The sequence below is a fragment of the Thermobia domestica genome, chromosome 13 (assembly GCF_964235325.1).
Source record: "Thermobia domestica chromosome 13, izTheDome1.hap1.1, whole genome shotgun sequence".
NCBI lineage: Eukaryota > Metazoa > Arthropoda > Insecta > Zygentoma > Lepismatidae > Thermobia > Thermobia domestica.
Window position 1 is genome coordinate 194,475,508 of NC_137466.1, and position 24,658 is coordinate 194,500,165.

The following is a 24,658-nucleotide window of genomic DNA, read 5'->3' on the forward strand; positions in this document are numbered from 1 at the left end:
TAACTTTTTGAATCATTTTAGATTAAAAATGTAAATAATGTATCAAATTTGCAACTCTAGATCTTCGAACTTTGTGTATTGTAACTACAACAAAATGTTCAGTGCACTACGCTATATTATCATTCAATTCCCACCTCTGAATGTGGCAAAAATGCACGGAAAATGGTCCTAACCTAAAGGAATTCGTAAAGATGTAAGGGTATTTTCTTTCAGGTATAATCTCTTAAAACAACCTAGGTTTTTGTGAGTCTCTCGAAAGCAATCAAGGTTTTCGTGAACAGAATTGTACAACAAGAATATTTATTTCCCCAAGTACTAGTCGAAACTTCTAACAGTTTTATTTGTTGACTTATTTTTTCCTTCCTTTATATTGTGTGAGTTTTCTAGATCTTTTCTCTAGTTGATTTTTTATCAGTTCTGCAACAAATACGACAGTACTTGTAAGTAATCCAAGAATAAGTAAAGCAAAAGAGCCTATTAATGTTGAAATATTTAATATTTTCACCTTGTCAGTATGATGTGTTCTTTTAACTCCAATTTCTGCAGAATACATTACATCTCTATGCCATTTTTGAAAGAAACCAGAAATGTCACAGCTTTCAACAATGTAATTGAAGACTTCCACAAATGGAGAACCTCGCCTTATAGAATAGTAACAAGGAAAATAAGAATTTATTTCTGGGACTATTGACAAAAGAGGTTTTCCATTGTTATCTACGTATGATTTACTGTAAATGGTATATTCTGTGTATGGCAGTGTCCACAGTGTTGCAAAATTTTTAGTTTCAACTATCTTGTCGTAAGCTTCTTCCAACGTGTTTACGGCTTTCCAATTCTCGTATATTGTACGAGAACTAGAGTCATTAAAGGAAGTTAAGTATTTTTTCATGTATTCTAATCCACCGTATTCAATCCCAGCTTCAACGATTCCCTTCATAGAGTTTATGGGAGGAATCTTCTTAGGGTTAGTAAGAAATCCAAACAAAGCAGCTTGGTAGCAAGTGTTGATCACTAACGCTGGGAAAACCCACAACAAAAAGGTAGTCCTAATAATGGAAACCCTCTCTGGAGATTTTGTGGATACTCCTAACAGAATGCATAGGCTATACAGGAATATCACATATAAGGGTTGATGCTCTTTTAAGATTACTCGTTGAGTGGCATACATGAGTAGACTGACAACAGAATAAGTTATTAATATTCCAAACCATGGAAATGGTTGAAACGGAAAATACAAATTCATCCACTGAGGATAGATATCAGGGGTTGGAGTAATCCATACCACGTGAATAAAACTTCTTGAAAATACATAATCAAAAACATCGATCCCATAATCGTATATATTCATATGCAGGAACCTTCCTTCATATAAACCAGCTATAATACCTTCTCCAAGCTTTTTAGCGTAATAATCCATCAGAGATGTTGCATAGACCAAATTCAGAGAGAAATTAAGCCTTTCAGATAACGTTTGTATTAACATTCCATCTTTACCCATCAAATTTACAACGCCAGTAGATTTAGCATCAATAATGCTTTGAGGCGGTAAATGTGCACCAATGAGAGAAAGAGTACACTTATGTAAATTTAATACCTTGTTTGGGAACAAATTTATACCATTCTGAAACTTATCTCCTCTCCATATATCTAAAAACATTCCTTCTGTATCCGAACAAGATGTTCCAGCAAATGGAAAATAAGTGTAAACTAAAATCGAACCAAGTTCCTTCAAAGTGCTCTGATTTTGTCTGCCAAGATTAGTTTCAGTAACTGTAAGGAGGATAACATTTAGCATATCTTCTTTGTAACATGTTTGAAACACTTCACTGATATTTTGAGAAATTAAGTTAAAGGAATACATAATTGTCAGGAACTTAGATCGTGGATTCCACAAAGGTAACCTTTTTAAATGACTGATTACTTCTCTAAAAGTAAGAATATCTTCAATAAAAATAACATAGTCCATTCTCTGAATTTCATAATACCAGTAGTAATGCACCCCATAAGTACGAGATACAAATTCCACAGTATATTTGGATTCCAAACGAACGATAGGCTTGGTGTCTTCTTGTAATAACACATCATCTATTTCAATCTTCTGGTCCTGTACAACCGTTAGGCTTCTTGTGTTTTGGAAATATGTTTCCAATATAGAGTGAACACATAATTTAAGTTCTTTATGCAAAAGTTCATCTGAAGTATGTACAGTGTGAAAGCAACAGTAATTCCTTAAAAATACTATAGATATGAGTAGGTAGACATGAATATAATTTGTAAGCATCATCCTGATGGTATGAATAGAAACTGTAAAGAAAATAGCTCAATTTAAAATTCATTTAATTATTTAATAAGCACTCGAAGTTTATAAACTTATATAATATTAAGAATGTATAACAATTTCAATGTTTACTTGAAACAAATATGTTATTACATAAAAAATTAATAGTAAATACAGTATTAAGAAAGACAGTAAACCAATTTCGTGGGAGATAGCATGCTACTACAGTGGCCTAGTAAGCCAGTGGTAACAGTCGAATAATATAATACAATCAAACTCTTGCCCAACTGCATCAAAATAACGCACTAGATTAAGAAGTGGGAAACAAAATCTTTGATTTATCGTCCGAAGATTATTCCTTCCAGGATAAAAGAGGATAAGCTTGAAGGAAACAGAATGCTGGAGAACCTGAAGAACGGTGACACAACCCAACGTGAGACACTGTGTTGCCCCAATATATGTGGTACTTCAAATATTTTACTGGAAATTGGAATTAAAGTACATGAAAGGTGTTGAGGAGAAAAGTTAAATATGAATTAAAATGTTCCTTGTTATATTGAAAGTCATAATCAAGACGATAAGTTAAAGAAAAGTGGCAAATAAGAATGAAATACTTGGTATAGTCGTTGCCGCACAGCACATACGAAATCCAACATAAGCTCACATCCCTCGTATGGAATTAGAGACTTTCTGCACTACATGTTTCTTAACAGCGAAGGTAAGAGAGGAATTGATGTCAATTCTTGTATGGAACACAACTAATGGATCTCTATTAAGGATGTTGGTTTACCAAGAGTCTGTTTTTAAGTTATACTTACCCTTTTTATTTGTGTCGTCTTTCTGTCCAGGAGACAATATCAAAAACTACTTCTGGATCACCATTAATTTTGACCAGGATACGAAGGGTCAAAAGTTAGAAATCAGGATCGATGATGGAGGTGTTGTATCCACTGAAAGTGGTATCAATCAAATATTTCCGGTTATTACATTGATCATTATAAAGTAAAAACAGTAATAGATTCCAAGAGACTGTGATCAATTATGCATTCTAAGAACATATACTATCTTCATTCTAATCTCTCTAATAAAACCAGAAGTGGCGGAAAGGGCGTAATTAAAAGCTTCTCCTTGTAGACAATGTAGAATAGGTCTCTTCTCCATGTTTCCATTGAAAAGACAATATGAAGCATTCACCGATTATTACTACTTTCAAACAGGACTTACAAGGCAACGATGACATAAAATTTATCACTATCGACCAGAAACTACCACTGTACAGTACAGTGTTTAGAGAAGTCAAATCTATGAGTTGTTCGCTTCCAATCTGGCTTTTGCTCATTTACAGCAAATCATGTAGGATTTGTATAGTCTGTAGAATTTGAAATATCAGAAAATGTTTATGTGAATCACTTGAACGCCCTGAAATATTCCCAGTACTAAGAAATGCATCGATCCTACAGTTTTTCTCGGTTTTTTAGAATTTGCTGTAAATGAACGAATGCCAGTTTGGAACTGAACGACTAAAACATGTGAAACATTTATTTTTGTTATACAAATAGGAAAACATAAACCTACTTTGATGTGTCGTTATTTGATTATGCGTTATTTCTACATTAAAGTATTGTAACCACTTAATTCCAGCTTAATTTCAGTGATAATTTAACTATTTCTAAATGGTTAATGATATTTGCTGTTTCTGAATAGGACAAGGACATCATGCCTCCAAAACATTTTTGCTTTCAGTAAGCATAGAAATTCATTTTTCAATTTTTTCCGATAATCTTCTTGTACAAAATGAGAATATACTCGCGAATTGCCCAAATTTAAAAGTAGGTTTTCGGTTACAGATTGAAATCCATATATGGCGAAGCTCTTAATTTTTTTTGGAAATCAATTCTATGTCATTTCTCTTTCATGCTCTATTAGTAATATGAGCCAAACATAATGATGATATATTTTACCCATGCTTTGAACAATGTATTAAGCAGCATAATTAGTTAAGCATTATTCCACTGGTTCTCTTCAGCGATACCTCCACATGACGACACTGACCACAAATAAGGCTGGGAAAAAAGAAAGGATGATTTGAGAGATCCCTGGAATCATACCTTTACGCAACAATCACTACAGTGATTATGCTGAATAGTTTACATTGTTGGTTGCAAAAAAGAAAAAAAGCATTTTTAATTTTAAGTAATCTGTATCGAATCGTATAGTTTATTTAGTTCCATAATACACTTATCCTTCGATTTTACGAACCTTTATTTGACGGATTTTAGAAGCAGCAGACAAGACTTGAAGCAGCGAATTTAGTTTGAATGTTTTGATATTTATCTAAATATGTTGAATTTTCCTATTCGATAGTGTATATTTATCGTGTAACACGTATTTTACACTGTCACGTTAGATAGTATGCTTGAATAAGAAACAGAGCACTATCTTCCGTGTCCCCTTCTTTCGGAATGCAATTGTGAACATTAGCTATTGAAGAATCAGTGACGGAAATTACAATTGGCAACATTTTACCGATATTGCCTCCTTTTACTTCCTTATAATGAGACATGAGTATATGAAGTTTATTAGAACTTAAAAAACACTTACCGTAAAAACAGCTGGATATAAACTTCAAATTTATAGAGTAAACCAGACGATAATATTTTACTGTTTTCTGTTTACGCTTTGACTCCCTTGCAGGCTGTGTTGAATACAAACAAACAGATTTTGAAACTATAATGGAAATGTTACGACACATTATCTGCCATTAACATGAATGGATATTCCATTAAAAGTTATATATTTCTTTTAGAGAATATCAATATGTTACTTTAGTACTATTGGTAATTACTAACTACCTACACTAAAATATTCTTCGCTACAGTTATTTCACATTTGATCAAGATAATGGAAGCTAAAACACAATAAAATGTTTTATAAACTTACCCACTATCAAGATAAATATAAATGGATGTTCCATTAGCTAATGCATGTCCTTCTCTAGTTATGTTACTTTTTTCTTTATATATACTCGCGAAATGAGAATATACTCGGAGGTGCACCAATAAATATCAGCACATTTGAATCAAATTTAAATTTTTTAAATGCTTTTAGGCATCTGTGATGTGTATGAAGAACTCACTTAAACTATTGTGTTTAGCCGAACCGCTTTCATTTAAGCCTGAAACGGAAACATGGCATGGAATTTTAGGAAAGTATTGCTATTTCCACTGCCAGTTCCTCACTTTGGATAGTGTATATTCAAAACGGAATGGAGTGAACGTGCTCCGGTGTACCCGCCTAAATCCGGCCCTGTGTTGATCTCAATTGTATAGGTTAAGCAGTATTAAAACAATCAGATTAATAAGTAAATTATGAATTTTCTTTAAAAAAGTTGTAAATATTTTATATATTTAAATATTGTACAGCCAGGAACATTAGAAAGTGGAGGTTGGATATATAAGAAATGATATCTTTTTCCGGTAGCAGCATAGTTTCATTGTATGTCTGATAGTTGGACAACCAACATGACAGCAAATACATGCCCGAAAACATTACATGCCACGATATTCCTCCACTTGGAGGAAAAAGTATCACTAACGAGAGCATCACTTAGAGAAACTACCACGAGATAAATCTGCAGAAATTCCATTCACGTTAAGTTCAAAGAGATAGGAATTAATGCAAAGGAAACGAAAAGCATAATTCGCATCATGCAGAGACCGAAAAAGTATGGAAAGCTAAACTAAATTAGAAAAGAAAGAAAGGAAAGAGCAAAAGACATGGGAATAAATTGAATTTTAACACTTAAGTATAAACAGTCTCCGTTTCTCCCCCTGCCCCCTGTATTGTCTTGGTTTTCCTCCCTTCAGATGATAAATTTCTTTCAGTATCAAACGCGAACATCATTTATAGTGTTTAATTCCTTGAAAAAAAATGATGTAACTTAGTCTAGGCTGTACTTGAACACAGATTCCTTAGAACGACAGTCACATACGGTACCCACTTATCTACACAGGCTCTATCATTTGCCTTTATAAATCAGCCATTACACGCGCTGTTATCAAACATGTTAAATCAGCCTTTGTCGGTGAGTTACCCGAGTTACACTTGAAGTTTGAATTTTATTTACGGTCTTTAACCATCTACGTCAACAGGCCCCATGTTTTCATTAAAAGCATTTGTTCTGTAGATTAAAATTAAGAATAAATTAATCTATTATGAATTAATCTTTTGGGTGCACCAACACACACACAAACAACACACACATACATCGTATATATATATATATATATATAAATTATCGGATGTATTAAGGGTTAAATGAGTTATTTTGTAAAATTACGGAACGGGTGTTGGAGGAAGTCGTCGCAACAGTAATCATATCTCGTAGCGTTGTTACGTAACACGCGCAATATAAATAAAGCTTCAAAACCATAAGTTACACGTTCTTCCGTGGTTAAGTCTGTAGGATGTCTGCTTCTTAAGTGGGGCAACCCGGGTTCAAATTTCGGCTTGTTTACTTTGATTTTTCTTTCTCTCAAAATGCATTCCTATATGTTTGTATTTGTCACTAATAATTGCTTTACTGCATTTTTTGTAGATTAACTTAAATTAGTGGAGGTTAAGTAAAGTCAGGAAGGTTAAGATAAATATATGACTGCTTTATATGTGTGTGCAGTCCAGAGTTGGAGTGAGTCAGTGGGTCAATTGGGTCAAGATTTGTAAGTGGGTCGTGCGTCAACAGGACGTGACTCACTGCGGCAGACAACCCACCGTGACTCGCTCTGACCCAGCAACTCATTCTAACCCACGCTGACCCACTGATCCACAATGACTCATCAACCCATTCTGCTCAGTGCATTGGAGACAGCTTCTTGTGAGCATTAGTGAATTTGTCTACCTTTTACTTTCAAGGTCTCCTTTCTTCTTCTTTTTTCATTTGTTACTATTGAAGAAAGAACTTCAGGCACTCTTGCAGATCTTCAGGCAATTGACCATATTTGGAATTGTAATAATAGCAATAGGATTTACTTCTTGACTTTTCAAACATATCCTATGAGTTTTTAGACAAGCTAGCTACTGGAAAAATAATTGTGAATCACCTATAATGTATGAATTATTATATAAAAATTGAATATATCTATGTGTGTGTGATCATCATGATCAAATTGCAAAGTCAGCTGAAATGACATTTGGCATATTGACATTTGGGGGGATTTTCTATATATAGGGTTGATTTCTAAAAATAATCGAAAACGATCGATATTAGTTCAGATACAAATTGGAAAGCAATTACTGAGAAATAAAAATTACAGTTTTACGCATTTTACATCTACTGCTTTTTATTATAATAATTGCTGAAGCTTGTGTTTATATATGGAGCGTTCACAGCATAAGGGTATCACGTCATAAAGTTGTGAGGAAAATGGACATAAAATTTGTACTGTAATCGTAATTATGTGGGAATTTTAAATTTGTACGGGATGCTTAATTGTATGGCCAATTTTAGACTTCACTTTACTTTGGTCTACTTTACCTTGATTTAAGACTTTCAAATTTCATACTATTTTCCACTGAAAATGTCTGTAAATCAAGAAAGAAATAATTTTATATGATAATTAAATTTAAATTTTGACAATTTGGCCCATGGCAAACACTTTATCATTGTATATCGTAAAGATCAGATCCATCGATATTGTAACAGAGCGGTGCTTGAGCGTTGAACCGTAGAAATTTAAACTCCGATTAGTGATAATTTCACAACCTTGTTTTATTACAAATTTAAACTTTATTTAGTTTTAAAGAGAGCATGGATCATGGGTCAGAGTTGATGACGATGGGTTTTGGTGGGTCGGAGTTGGTCACAAAGGATCAGAGTGGGTCATTGTGAGTGGCTTGTCGCAGTGGGTCACATGCTGTTGATTCACGACCCACTCAGAAAACTAGATCCACTTGACCTACTGACCCACTCCAACTCTAATTAACGCTTCGACATCTGGAGAGAACAAGTTCTGCCAGGGGACCTCTTTTCTATCAAAATATATTTTTATATGCTCATATTTATTATTAATTACTTTCTTGTATTTTCTACTACATTATCTTAGATTTGTGACCGTGGTTTAGGGTAGATTATATAAAGTGAAATGCGGTTATGTATGTTTACACTTTCGTTTCTTCCTTTCGAAACACACTCCTATCTGTTCACGTAGTCCAAAAGTAGGCATAGACCTCTGCATTGATCAACTACAACATTGCAGTTTATCAGTTTATTTGCTTCGGCTCTTCTGAGCTTAAAATGTAAGTAAGAACTTATTAAGAACAAATAATAAAGAAACTAAGTCTACTTGATGGATAAAAATAAGAAATTATATAAAATGCAACGAGCTGATAAGCACGGTACTGTATACTTATTTTTGGGCCACACTGTATATTACTAATAATTTATTTCTTGCATTTATCAATAACAAGCTGAAATACCCACTTTTCGCATGGGCCAGATAAAATATCTATGTAAACAAACTGAACAATGAAACGAAAAGGTATCTATCATTTTCTACTACTTTTACATATCCCGGTAAACACACCCTGAGATCCCCTGGTTCGAAATTTAAAGGAACGCCTCTCGCCCGCAGACGATTGGGCTGTATTTGGAAGTCAACGTCTCTGGAAGAATCACCATGAAGAACGTGAAAACTAAGGATTTGACACTAATATTGGCCATTTTGGTATATTTTTATATATTTCCGTACCCCATCCCCGAGTGACACCGACCCGCATACAATGGTAGCCGATTTTCAAAGTCATCGCTAATGGAAGTATCACCATTGTTCTCAGCGACCGCGATAACTATGAATTCAACACAAATATCGGTCATTTTCTAATATTTTTACATGTCCCGGTAAACGCTCCCATTCCCCCGAGAAACTGGTTCGAATTTAAAAAAAAAAACGCTCGTTCTGGTCTGGAGCCTGGATAAAGGTGTCCGTGACCAAAAATTAGTAACTTTCTGTTAACTTGTCTGATTCCCAGGCCGCACACAGACAGACACACAAACAAACTCGTATTTCATACACACAACTGATAGAACAACCCAGAGCATTTTTTTTACATAGCACAGCGTTCTTTGCCATAGAACTTGTACAACGACTCACCAAAGGTAGTCGTCAACCTGGTTCGGCTAAGTAATATATAAATCTTGAGTGGTAGTATTTGTTTGCCTGTAAAAATACCTTTAATAATTATATATACTATTATTCTCACCTTTTCTATCAGAATTATAAAGTCGATGAACGGCACTAAATGGTTTATTAGTTGATATACTTTATAATATATTTTCATTCAAACTGTCATGCACACAGACATGAAGACTAGATATCCATAAACAAGTACATAGCAACTACTAATTACATAATATTATCCCATAATATATCTTACATATATTAAAAACATTCTTCTTTTGTTAATATTAAATTAACATTCTATTAAGTATAGTGCACATGTATGAGCACTTTCTGCCCAAGGTACAGGTAATTATTAATCTATCCAAAGTATTTCGTTATATAAAAATGTCGCCCGACAATTGGACTGAATATAAAAGTCATAAGCGAGCTTGGCTTTTATCTTCAAGAACCACTGGTCCGTTTACAATAGTGTTCTTACATTACATATGTCCATCACATTTTGATTGCACCTCGTATGTATCCTCATTATATATATATATATACATTTATAACAAATCTTTCATTTCATTAATAATTATTTTTAACAATAAATTTTCAACACAAATTAATATAATGAAAACAATTTTTGCGATTAATCAATCATGAATTAAATTATAATCCTTCACGTTAATAAGAAAGAATAAAAATCATTGGAAACTTATCGTTAGTTAATGAAAATCAAAGAAAATTAAATTGAACAAAAATCAAAATTTAAACATAACCTACGTTTGAATAACCAAAAAGGAAGAAAATAAATCTATTTTTACATAAACAGAAGACACCCTTTTATTATATATATATATATATATATATATATTTTTTTTTCAGTATTCTTCATTCCTATTTATTTGAGCAAGAATGTCAGGCGCAACTAACTCTTTCACTAGATGCATCCATTTTTCCTTTGTATACTGAGTAGGTTTCCAAACCTTTAACTCATCTATATTACGAAATACAATTGACGTACCCGTTTTAGCATTCAACAATTCAAAAACCTTAGGATTTATTTCCTTAAAACATAAATAAGGGCCTGAGAAAATGTCACAAAATTTATAGATCTTCTTTAACAACATATTACTTTGTGGATGTTGTTTAACAAAAACTAAGTCATTGACCTTAATCCGATATTTTCCTTCTTGCAAAGACTCTACTTGAGAATTACGTTTTAAAAATTTGTTATGTCTTCGGATTTTTACCATATTCACTAAACTGGAAGAATCTATAATTGTCGAATCTTCTAACTTGACATCAAAATGTTGTTCCACAGGGAAAACCAAATCAGAACCATTATGCACATTAGCAGGAGACACACCTAAAGTGTCTGATATAGAATGATTCAAAAGGTACGTGATTTGATTGACATGCTTAATCCATTCGGCATGTTTATCTTTACAAAAGTGTCGAAACAACATACCAAAATTGCGATGTACATTTTCTACCACAGAACTACTAGGATGGTACGGAGTTACAAAATGAATTTTAATGTTAGCCTTGTTCATGGCTTTGAGGAACACATCACTTTTGAATTGTGAACCGTTATCACATAATATGTGTTCGATAGGGCCACAATGTGGAATATATACATTCAAAATTTTATTTACGATAGCGGCGGAAGTTGCTCTACGCAAGAGATAGGCTACTACATAACGTGAAAAGATATCCATGGTTGTTAATAAATAAGTTTCTCCAGTAGTTGCTCTTGGTAAAGGTCCATATAGATCGATTGACAGAAACGAATGTGGTCTCTCAGGCGTTATTGAGAGCATTGGTTTTTGTACCGCCTGGTAATTATGTTTAATTCGCATGCACTCAATGCAGTCATTGATATAATTTTTGATTTGAGCTCTCATTCCCTTCCAGTAAAAGGATTTATTTACCAAGGCACATACTTTTACATACCCAAAATGTCCGAAATCGTCATGATAGACCTTTAATATGCGTGCTGTTAACGTAGGTGGAATGCAAATTTTGTTTCTAGATTTGAATTTAAAATCTTTAATAAGTAGAATTCCGTTGGTTAATTTAAATCTGGAATTCCAATGCTTGGGACAATTACATTCCTCACCGCATGAAGATAAATGTTCCATGATTTGTTTATATTCATGATACTTCATTTGATGTTCTCGTAAATCTTCTATTGAAATGGTAGCTATTTCATCCTGTAAGATCTTAAATTCGTTAATGGACAAGATATGTTGTTCTTCTCCAGGAAACAGACGTGATAACGTATCTACGGGTCCATTATCTACCCCTTTAATGTGTCGTACTTCGAAATCATAAGCTTGAAGATCTAACGACCAGCGAAGTAGTCTGTTATTATATCCCTGTACGCTGTTAAGGTATCGCAATGAATTATGATCGGTAAGTACTATGAAATGACATCCGCTAAGATATGGAGCAAATTTTTGTATCGCAAAACGTACAGCCAAAAGTTCGATTTCTGTCGTGGTGTATCCTTTTTCAGCTTTCTTTAAAGTACGGCTAGCGCAATGAATAACAGCCGGTTCTTGAATAGTTGGATTAGGTTGCCAGAGTACGGCAGAGATTCCAAGTTGGGAACCGTCACACTGAACATAGAAAGGAACGTCATATCGGGGGTGATTCAAATGGATGTTCTGCTTCACGCATTCCTTCAACTTATTGAAACTGTGTTCTTGGATCGGACCCCATTGCCATGGTACTTTTTTCTTTATAATCATAAATAAAGGCTGGGCTATCTCAGCAAATCGTGGTATGGCTTTGCGAAACCAATTGAAGAGCCCTAATATTTGCCGTGTCTGTTTCACATTTAATGGAGCAGGCAGATCTTCTATGGCTTGTACTTTAGATTGGCTGAATTGTAAACCAGAGGCATCAATTTGGTATCCCAGAAATTCTATGGAATTCTGCAGAAATTTTGATTTCTGTAGATTGACAGTAAGGCCCGAACTTTCCAATCTGTCTAAAACTACATCTAAGTACTTCAAATATTCATGTGGGTTTTTTCCCATTATTAAGATGTCATCAGCATAAGTTATCACATTGCTACGTAAGTCTTGACCCAAAACTTTGTTCAAGCAGGATGCTAACGCCGCACTACCATTAATACGCCCAAAGACTACACGGTTGTATTCGTATAAGTGACCTTCAAAACTAAATGCTGTGTACGGTTTCGAATCTTCATGTAGTTCGACCTGATTATACGCCATTACTAGATCTAAATTTCCGAAGACTGCGTTCCCTTGTAGAGAAGCTAGTATTTCTTCCACTGGAGGATACCTCACTTGTTCCAGATCAATGTGACAATTCGTGCGTCTCAAATCTAATACCACACGTAGAGAACCATTTTTCTTTGGAACAACATGTAATGGATTAAGGTGAACGCTTCGTGAAGGCCTAATGATCCCGTCTCTTAACATATCTGTAATTTGCTGACGTACATTCTCCCTGTATCTATATGGAATTATATAAGGCTTTGTTACTATGGGTTTGTCCGTTTTAACTTTAAAAGAATAAACAAAATCCTTGCAACGCCCAGGACGTTCTGAAAAGACATTTCTATGTTTATATAAGATATCCTTAAAGTCAGCTTTTACTGTATTATCAGTAAAATCAAGGTTGCTTTCGAGTGATTTAACACGCTCAGAAAACAATACATCGTCCTTTAAATCCACCAAATTTTGTGTGTCTTCCAACCGTTGATCATTTAATTTACCACTTTCTGCACTAACAGAAACATTATTCACTACATGAGAAATATTATTATATTGACAAGCAATATTATCTAATTTTGGAAGCAGTTTCTGAACGATTTCCTGAGGTATACCCGGTATAGTCAACGTTTGGTTTTTAAAATCAAGCATGACACGTAATTGAGATAATAAATCTAAACCCATAATTAATTTCTCGTTAAGTTCCTTTATTACCAGAATAGGGATTGATATTTCAAAATCTTGAATAGTTATTGTTACACGAGTAATTGCAGCTACTCTCTTTTTATATTTACCGGTAAAATCAACTATAATAAGGTTCTCAGCCTTTTGTAGCTTAGGATTCGAATAATTACTAGTAATTGCTTTCCACAATGAATACGATAATAGAGAGGCATTTGCTCCTGTGTCAAGTAAAGCTTCAGTACTTAACCCATTGACTTTAATAGGTATTTTAGCTGTACTATAAGATTTTAAAAATACAAAATTTTCTTCAATATTAAAACCATCGTTGACAGTATCATCTTCAAACCAACAACGATTTACAACAGGTATAAATTGGTACTGACATCTATTAATTGCTATTTCCGAATAATTATTTACAGAGACGTCATGTGAAAGATCATTTTCATCATTAACATGAACATGTAAATTGGAGGATAAATGTTCATAAGAATTATCGCTTAAATTTATAGATAAATGTTCATGAGAATCTACAGCTGATATGGGTTTAACCCCTACCACATCAGCCGCCATTAGTTTAAATTCATACTCGTGTATGGTTCCAATAAAGTACATTGTACAGCACAATCATTATTATGTCCCCTATTACTGTTCTGTACAGGAATTACTTCAATACCTGGATCCGGATGCGAAGTGCCATCTCTTGACCTCCAATTACGTCTATCCACGTAGTTTGCTGTATTCCTGGAATTTCGCCATACATTCCGTCTATTTTTAAACCTATTTTGATTATATGGTCTAACATAAGGATTGCTACGATTAATTAGGTTAGGCGGATTCCCTACATAACTTTGCCTATTTTGCTCGTTTTGATTGTTAGAATTTACTCGGCTTAGGTTGTGTTCCGAATCGTTCACACTTCTGATATTTAGATTCCGAACAGGTACAAAATGATCTGAATTATTCTTATTTTTACTCACTCCTACTTGTTGATTCAAAGCATGGTATTGAGTTTCATAGCATTGGACAAGCATTAATAAATGGTTGAAACTCATACACTGTGTAGAAAACAAGATCTGTTGTAACTTAAATGGGAGCAAATTCCGAATCGATGCTATTATTCTAGATTCCGATTGCAATGGATTAACGACTTTTAATTCGTTGTATGTGTTTACAACAAACTCGACAACAGATTTGTGCAAACGAGGATTGAAATGTTGATTTCTAAGGGTGGCATCTCGATTTGCAAGCAAAAAGTCATTTTCATAATTTGCGATCAGTGCCGCTTTGAATTCCTCATATGTATTGATGTGATCACGTACTGCTTTAAACCATAAAGAACATGGTGGGAGTAATACATGAGGGATTAATTTCATATATTGTGATCTATCTATACACATTATATTGCATTCGTCCTGAAATTTTTCTAAGAAAGAAGTAGCATTCTCGTTACACTTACCACTGAATTTACTCATAGCCCGTATTTCACTCATCTTAACACAACTTTACCTTCCTTTTATCATTCCGTGTACTTATTGGGCGACAGTTCCTATCCATGACGTGATGTGTCGTTAAATCATCTATGTTTCGCCCATCTGTACTCTTCGGATGTATTTCTTCCAATATAATATCTTCATCAGACACCGGCGAAGGCGAGGTCATCTCTGGTGAGTGGGGAAACTCCAAGCGATCACTACACATGTTATTGTGGTATGTGTTGTCCTTAACCTGTAGCGTTCTAATCTCTTCCTGTAGAGTAGCTATCAATTGCGTATTTGCACGTATGTTGTTAGAATTATTGATGACCTGGATCTTTTGCTGTTGAACAGAAGATTCTATTACTTCTAAATCCTTTTTTACATCACTGAGTTCTTGGATTTGGTGATTGTGCTTCTCCTGACAATCCTCGGATATTCTTTTTAACTTTTCCTCGAACTGTGAGGAGATGTCATTCACCGCCTGGACAATCGACTGTTTCGTTTCATCTGACTTCTGTTCTATCCGTCTACTTAATTCTTCATATTGCTTGTTAGATTCTTCGGACTTCTGTTCTATCTTCTGTTCTATCGTCTGCTTCAATTCTTCGTATTGCTTGTTAGATTCGTCGAACTTCTGTTCTATCTTCTGTTCTATCGTCTGCTTCAATTCCTCGTATTGCTTGTTGGATTCTTCAGACTTATGCTCTATCGTCTGCTTTAACTCGGTAGACATCTGAATCAATTGTCGCTGTAAGGCTAACAAGATTCGGTCTTCTGATGTCGTTCCTGGTGCTACACTATGTTCACCGTTGTCACTATTATGGGATTCATTCTCCATTGTTTCATTGTCCATTTTTCTTATAATTATTCTACCACTTCTCAGTATGGTCAAATTTGTATTCATTAACTATATTACAAAAGTAAATTCACCCTTACTTTGCTTCGGGATATGAATTTACAGCAAATCCCGGGTTTCGGCACCAAAATTTTTACAACGACTCACCAAAGGTAGTCGTCAACCTGGTTCGGCTAAGTAATATATAAATCTTGAGTGGTAGTATTTGTTTGCCTGTAAAAATACCTTTAATAATTATATATACTATTATTCTCACCTTTTCTATCAGAATTATAAAGTCGATGAACGGCACTAAATGGTTTATTAGTTGATATACTTTATAATATATTTTCATTCAAACTGTCATGCACACAGACATGAAGACTAGATATCCATAAACAAGTACATAGCAACTACTAATTACATAATATTATCCCATAATATATCTTACATATATTAAAAACATTCTTCTTTTGTTAATATTAAATTAACATTCTATTAAGTATAGTGCACATGTATGAGCACTTTCTGCCCAAGGTACAGGTAATTATTAATCTATCCAAAGTATTTCGTTATACTTGCAATGTTGCTTCCACCCAGTTAAGCCTTCTAGTAAGTGTGTGAGGCATTAGTCTTTTATACCTAAACGTATGTGTTGAATTTGTCTCTTCTATCGTATAATGGGTCGCATGTACTCTTAGTATTAACTATTTTGTTGATATATTGACCAACCAACAAATGGATTTTCATTAAGTCAGGAGTCGCTTTTGTTCGTGAAGGTGATATACAGTAGAAATGACCTATTACTTATTAACCCGATCTAAAATAGGAAGATTATATTGGTTTTACCTGAACACCCACAAATTTGATGTAGGAAGAGGCCTTCCCACAACTGCTTCCAATCCGGCATAAATTTCACGGCTAACTTTTTGAATTATACACAAGAGTATCATCGATATGTTAGTGTTAATAATATTTATGGAACTAGACAGGTTTTAAACTTCCAAACTATGCCGTGCATAGAAGTCGGAAGTCTTATAGAGTTGTTTCATCCGTGTGTGTGACAGATACCGGAGCAAAGAAAGTAAGTGATATCAAGAAGTGATTTTCTGCCATTGATTCTGCATCCAAAGAATAGGTTACATCTCATCCGTTAACTCCATATTCAAGCCAGAAGTGGTTCAGATGAGCTATTTCTAGTGTTGCCTCTAGACGAGACAGAACTCTTTAGGACGAGACGCGGACGAGATAGACTACTTGTCTCGTCTTGTGTCTTCTCGAAATTGCACACACAATTTTTGAATTTAAAACACACACAGCAAACGTAACCTTTTCGATGTTACTCGGATGACACATTAAGATGTTAGAACATTGAAACAGTTACATTTGCTCTGCGTTTTTCTTTTTTTAAAAAATAAAGTTAAGTGTGATAGCCTTGTTAGCTTGTTTTTATTAAATTATTTCTTTATGTTTAATTTTCGGGCTGTTTCTAGTATACACTACTTAATTTCCTACAGTAATTTGAGTAAAGTATTTATAATTGAAATTTAACTTTTGGTTCCATTGCATTTTATTGTCAATAGTAAAGGTGCATACAACACATATAATTTTGACTGAAGAAATGAAATTTCTTTACGTATTTGTGAATTCGAACCCCTGCCCTGGATGACTTTTGTATGTGTCCTTAACCATTTTTTTACAACGCATGTCCTGCACAGTAAAAAATATCTGTGTTGATTCAACATCATGGGCGGAGCTATGGGGGGCATGGAGGGCATTGCCCCCCAACTTTTTGACAAAAAAATGAGTTATTCATATTAATTCCACACTCGTCTAGGAAGTATTCCACAGGTCCTAGAACGACCAAAAGGTCTGCCCCCACAGACAATTCCTAATTCCGCCCATGTTCAACACAATGCGGTGACCCAGCATGACTAACACTTTTTGTGTTTAATCAACACAACACACGGTGTTGATTTCGGTAGTGAGATAAAAAGCTATCTGCAGGGAGATTTGAACATGGATTACCCAGTTAGAAGTCGAGTGTCTTACCTACTTGACTAACTGAAGTTTTATTGTACATAACTGCCTAATACATAATTAGCAAATAACGGAATTAGTCCTTGCAGAAAAAATAACCTAGATCATCATTAACAATAAGATATTTCAACTTAATCAATACATAATAAAAAGAAAATATAAGAATAATAAAGAAAAAAGGAAAGAAAAAATGAAAGAAATAAAAATAATATAAATAATAATAATAGTGCGACTATACTCTTTCGAAAGTAAGCGAAGAGTTTATTCCAAGACCACTTCTAAAAACCGGGTGAAATATTGCCGGTCCAGCTCCGGGGAGTAGAGCTTCCGACGTGTACGACTCAGAAAGTCAAAATAAGTGCACGCATCCAACAAGGGCACATAGCGCTGGAAATAAGTAAGGGTGGATGCAACAAGAAAGAGCACTGCCTGATGTTTAGTGTAAAAAAAACGAAAATCAGGAAATAACAAGTGCTTCACTGTAAACTGAGAGGGAGGACGGCGAGTAATATGTCCCAACAATTCCTCTAAGCATGCCAAATCGGGGGAGCTCCAACGCATTGGGTATAACGATGAATCAAAGTGTCTTCTTGCTTGCAGTTATCACACGATGCATCAGGGACACGTTGAATATCAAATAAGTGCGCACGAGTAGGAATAAGCTGATGTACAACCTGGAACCAGGTGACTTGCATGTACGAAGGGAGTAGAGAGGCTGAGATATTAACCCACACTTGATACGAAATGACTTGTGGAAAATGATGAAATTACACGCAGCCGCATCTGAGGATAAGTTAACGTTAGAAGGGCACAATATAACGAACATGAAGTGTGAAGGTGGGGGTTTATGATAATCCCTGAATAGGTCCAATAACGGATGAAAGTCTGCACATACGCCGGACATTGGGCTGCAAATTGGATAAAGGGCGGATTCAAAGGATGCTCATAATTCGGCCAGAAAACACTGATCAAGTTATGAGTCAAAGAAGCTGCAGAAGTGAGCACAGTGTAGGAATCTAACATGTACAAAGTTCGGCATTTTAAGCGGGTTAGTTAATACCAAGGGAACGTGGCAGATAAAGTCCGGTACGCGGAATACGGAAATAAAAACCGCGCCAGATATGCCAAAGAAACAAAGATTCGAACCGTTTGGCGTATACCTCCAATAATGGGTAATATCCCTGTAAAACAGGAAGAACTCCCTGGAGAGCAGCAGAATCCACTCCGGTAATGGTCGATCGTCAAAAGAGAGGGTCCAGAAGGAGACAACGTTGCCAAACGATTAAGGAGCGGGTCTGAGACTAAAGCGAATAAGGTGGAGAGACGGAATCCTTGACGCAATCCACGCTGTAAAGAAATAACGGGGAATAAAGGGCCATTAATTTGAATCCGGAAATTCGCTGTAGCGTAAAAGTTGGAAATTACTTGACGGAAAGCCAACGGAAAGCCCCAAGCTTCAAGCGTTAAGCGAAGGAAACCATGATTCGCGCTGTCATAAGACTTAGCCAGATCTACTGCTAGGGCTCCTGCAGGAACCTGACGAGAATGGAAATATGCGAAAAGATCCCGGAGAGAGCGAAGGTGTACTGTATGTTATGCGTCTCATGAAGCACCGCCTGAAAGAACTGATATATCGTTGAATAATAGGACGTACTCTGGCTGTAAGAACCTTCGTGAATAATTTAAGGTCTACTGGTAATAAGGAAATGGGTCGGTAATCAGTAACCGCGCGTGCAGTAGAGGAATTCGGGATGAGCACAACGATAGCCGTATTATAAAAAAAAATTCCCCGACAACAAAGAGTTAAAGATCGATACAAGAGTTTCACTGAGAAGAGGCCAATAACGTCGGTAAAAGGAAATACTCAAACGACTACCTCCTGGTGCATTGCGACCCTTGGCACGTCGAAGAACAGAAGGTATTTCATTCTCTGTAATTGGACGCATCAAATCATGACCGTCACGTACCGTCAGCTTGTGGGGTATTGCGGTCAAAATTCTGGTGCTGAAGTATAGTCCATAGGCTGAGCATTCTCAAATAAGTTATAGTACTCAGTGAATACCTGTAATATGTTAAGCGAATCTGTAGTAGTAGTGCCATCCACAAAACAAGGGAGTCGATGAAGGTCGAACGACGTTGTTTTAACAGAAGGTCCACGTCATATAGGGAAGATGTTTCCTCCGGAAATAAATGATAGAAGTCCTCTGAAATATAAGCTTGAAGAGAGGCATGAGTGTCATCCGATATTTAAGGTCGCGAATACTGGTGTGAGTGACAAGTGACGCTGGTGCTGCCCAAAGTTCACAAAGAGCACTGTAAAAAAAGTCGTGTAACTGACGGTCCTCTTCACGTGCGAGTTTACCACGCCATTCAAAGAAACTACGTATTTTATGTTTACAATAAAGAAGCCACCATGCTCCGACAGTTGGATAATATTGTTGCATTCTACTCCAGTACTTAAAACGCGTGGAAAAAGCTTCCACCACTTCCTCGCGTGACATCCCTTCATTATTAATCTTCCAAAAGGAATGGCCGCGTGCACCAGGGATAAAAAGAAGTGAGCTTAAAGGCTACTTCTATTGCTGCGTGATCTGACATCAGTACGGGCAAAGTTAAGATTTGCAGCACTGCAGTACATAAAGGAGCCGTAATATAGGCTCGGTCGAGTCTGCTCTTGGTCGTGGGGCCGCAGAATATCATAGCATTCATAGAATTACATGTAATCAGCGCATTTTGTGACTTCAGAGCGCGCACCACCTCCACTAAATTATGACAAGGAGGTGAAGGGGTGAAAGAATCACGAGGATCTATCACCGCATTAAAATAAGCTACCAAGATACATTGGTTTACACCAGGAGAAAGCAAAGACGAAATGGTTGTAGCACAAAACTCTTCCGTTTCTCGTATACTGAGATAGCCCGAATGCCCACACAGACAAATGATACAAATATTTTGAATGTAACAGCGAATGGCTCTACCATCAGATGTCAACATCACTCGGTCATAGGTTAATCTCTTCCTCACTAAATAGCGACACCATTAGATGGTTCACACTTGATAATTGCGTTATTATCACGAAGAAATTCAAATGAAGGGAAACTCAGTTCTGTGATACAACAGACGTCCGGGCGACTCCTCTCAACAAATTGTTTAAGGAGTGCCGTATTTTGAGCAGAACTAATCCGATTAATGTTGAGCGATAAAATTGTGAAAGAGTTTATCGCTGACATACCTACATTCAACATGAAAAAACAAACATAAAAATACTTACGTGACTAAGACTGGGCAGTACCCTTAAAAAAGTCGTGTATAGAAATGAACAATATTTGATACAGGTAACCTGCCCACTGCTAAGCAAACGAGAAAAAAATAATAGAACAAGGTTGCAAAACATTGCATGAATCGGTTATAAACAACAAAACACTCTAGTAATATAAGGTTGAAGGACACTCACGTCTTTACTCATTGCAGTTCCGAATCAGAAATAGCACTTTCTTGGGAGCGCGCGTCACGTGATACTGCATGGTTCGTCCCTTTAAGAACAGAAAGAGATACAGTCTGGTCTTTTTACCTAGTAGATGACCTTGATAGTCTTCTTCGTTTTTGTTGCGAAGCGGGATCAGGGTCAGCAGCCAGAACACCTGCAGGTAGTGGAGGAGGAATGAATGGATCAGGGGCAGAGGGAGGGGAGTCACTCGTGATCAGAAGAACATCTTGAATCGATGAATTAGCAGCTGATCGCGTATTTTCCAGTGGCGTATCTCGTGGAAGCAGCGGGAGTGAGGTCGTTATAGAAGCATCCAACACTGGCGTTGATTTTCTCAATGACACTGGAGCAACAGGACGGCGGGGTAACTCAGGAAACTCACACACATCGGCAAAACGGCTTACCCCCGAGTATCCGGGAACGGGGACCAAAGGGGCCTCAGTGAAACGCTCCAAAGGTCCAGAAGAATGATTTGTACGTTGTACTTTCCCTAATTCGGTCATGTGCACAGAAACGGGGTTGGGTTTCACACTCCAAGGGCTGGGCTTTTCTTTAAAGTGCAGGTAGAGATCGTGTGAAGTTGACTCTGTGTGAGAAAACAAGTAATCGATTGAACGTCATACGAAACACTCACTTTATAGCCCTGCACTATTAGGCAAGAAAGGATATTTTTACGAAGTTCCATATGTATAATACGGACGCCACTGTCAATCCCAGTAGAGAATGGGGCAGCCCAAAATTGCTGTTCTACGCGTTGCACTTTTCCATAAGCACTAAATTGCTCTTCTAGGAATTGTAAAGGCGCTTCAAGGGGAAAATAAAAAACACGCACCATTTTAACTGGGTCTTCAGCCGTCAAAATCCTCACAATGCTCGAATTTCCATCAGTGTGAGTAAACACAACAGACTCAGAAACTGTCGATGCAAACTGTTCATACTCCTTTAAATTCTTGAAGTTAATATAAATACTGTAAGACTCTTCATGTAACTGAAGGGCACAAACTTTATCGAAAAGGCGAGGAAATGTTTCATTTAACCACTGGTAGACCTGGCTCGAATTTGGACGAGAACTGCGTTATCTCTTATCAAACATAAATTTATATTCCAGATCTTTTTTATATAACATTGTACGTTGGAATAATGAATCACTAATTCACACCAAACTCACAAGGATAGGCACTAAAGAGGCCAAGCAATATATTCCACAGGAAAGTGCCAAGCGCACAACACTGCAGGTGTGGGAAGAAAGTAAACTATACTACCAGCACACACTGAGATATGCTTCGCTCGAACGCTCGAGTGGAACTGTGGACTAATTCATCAGATAGAAGAAAGCACTTGAAACAGTATAGAGATAAAAAAAAATGTTGCTGAACACTAAACACAAAATTACTCTCACGACTTATACCATTATTTAATTGCTTTTTCAATGGTCAACTAAGAAGCACATTTCCCTATCCCTTTCAGTACCCTTTCTGTAGTTTTATTTTTTTTAAGACACTACACGACCTGGCGACGCGACGGCCAAAACATTTTCTGTCATCACGTTTTTGTTATTGTCTCTGGAGCCAATCATAGCATTGCTATTATTAGCGTCTAATCATAATAGTAAATATGGTCGTAATTGGAACATGCCAAGTTCCAATTTGTTCTACACTTTCCCTGTCAAACACATTCTTATAGGGCTATAATCATATCTAATATAAGTGTGGTAGGACTTATTAAACCATTTTAAACCTGTCTTAAGACCGTCTTTACTATTATAATATTCGCGTGCTATTACTAACTCAATTATCGCAGTAGACATGCCCATTTGACTTGACTCGCGGTTTTAGAGAGTAAGGTAGGTTGTACGGAATACTATTTAAAAAAAGTCTTAGTGAGTCGGTATTGAAATCTTCCAGAAGGCCTATTTCAATTCAGTTTGGGATTTTACTTCGTAGGAGCTTTTATTTTCAGTTGTTTTCCACCCTCTAAACGTGCCGCCTTACTTGCTCATGACAACAATCAGCACTCTCTGGGGCCAGTGCAGTCACATCGAACTTTACTTGTCGCGTTAACATTACTTGACATTAATGTCTTCGTTTTCAACGTGTCTATGAGGAATTTATATTCGTGTATTCATGCTGGTAAAACAAATTTCAATGTTTTAGAATGTAAAAAAAAGTTTAGGGTCGAGGAGCCTTAAACCAGCGGCGCAAACCTGTCTTCAACATTAAAAACCGTTCCCGTATTTTCTAAAGAGATGTTCAAAATATTTTTAATTTGAAAAACAGCACTATGGAGGATCAAGGAGCAGAATTGTCTTTAACATTGGGAGGCTGGCAGATTTGAAACTTATTCTGAAGGGAGGGAGATGAGACTCATATTACGGTAGATGAATCTGATTTCTGAGGTGAACCTGTTGTGTATTATATGGGAATGTAGATGAAGTGGCAGTCGGACACAAATCATCACATTTCTCCCCAAAAAAACACATTCCAAATCGTGTTACTGACCTTCGTTTATTCCACATACCGTATTATCCGACATATCATTGCAGGTAAAAGGTAGGATCAATCGGCAAGAAGAACTGCAAGTTGTGGTCTTAGTCTGTCTTTGATGCTCTGGACTCTATCGCCTAGCACGCCCGTCTACACCATGACTCATACGTCTATCATTCAGTGCAGGCACGTATGCAGGTTTTCTTTTCGGAAGGGACCCAACACAAATCCTTGTAAGCACGTAAATCCAATGTTTCAAAATTATCGATACTACTACTACTAGTACTATTACTACTACTACTACTACTACTACTACTACTACTACTACTACTACTACTAATAATAATAATAATAATAATAATAATAATAATAATAATGTAACAGTTGTGTATTTCTCTTAAACTTTTTCTTACTTTTCATTTATGAACCGGTTTACTTTAAACAAACTGGATTGTAGCACAAACTAAATCAAAAAATATTTTTGAGACATAAGAAAAACTGTCTGCTACGTATATCACATAACAAAAATAGCAAATGGCAATGAGTGTATCTTTCTAATACATTAATGTTATAAACAGAACGGAATCGAAATTGTAATCCCATTTAAAAGTGCTCTTTAATTCCACCTGATATCAATGGCATTACGGTATGTTCTTAGAATTATAACAACAACGTATTGCTCACAGTTTGGACACTGCCTCAAAGTAATCTGATGAAAAAGAACCGCAAAAGGAAAAAAAAGTTTATTAACAAGTGCTTGAGTTTTGGAAGGAGACAGCTTCCAGGACCTCACGCTCAATACGTCCCTGCGTCAATACATTACATTTATTTCTTACAAAATATGATTATTAAATGAGTAATATGTAAAATTATATCATAGCTTGACTTTTAATAGTTCTTTTCTTAACACATTGATAAATTCCGGCGTTCTGCCTGCCTGTTTTATGTCGGATAAGGGAAACTCTACT

At 36.0% G+C, this 24,658-nt stretch overlaps 1 protein-coding gene across 1 annotated transcript; it reads right to left on the minus strand.

The window, feature by feature from the left end:
• Positions 1-349: 349 nt before the first annotated feature.
• On the minus strand, positions 350-1,966 carry LOC145667914 (uncharacterized). The gene has a single exon (XM_081735340.1). The coding sequence runs from the start codon at positions 1,964-1,966 to the stop codon at positions 350-352; it is 1,617 nt and encodes a 538-aa protein (XP_081591466.1).
• Between the last annotated feature and the right edge of the window lie 22,692 nt (positions 1,967-24,658).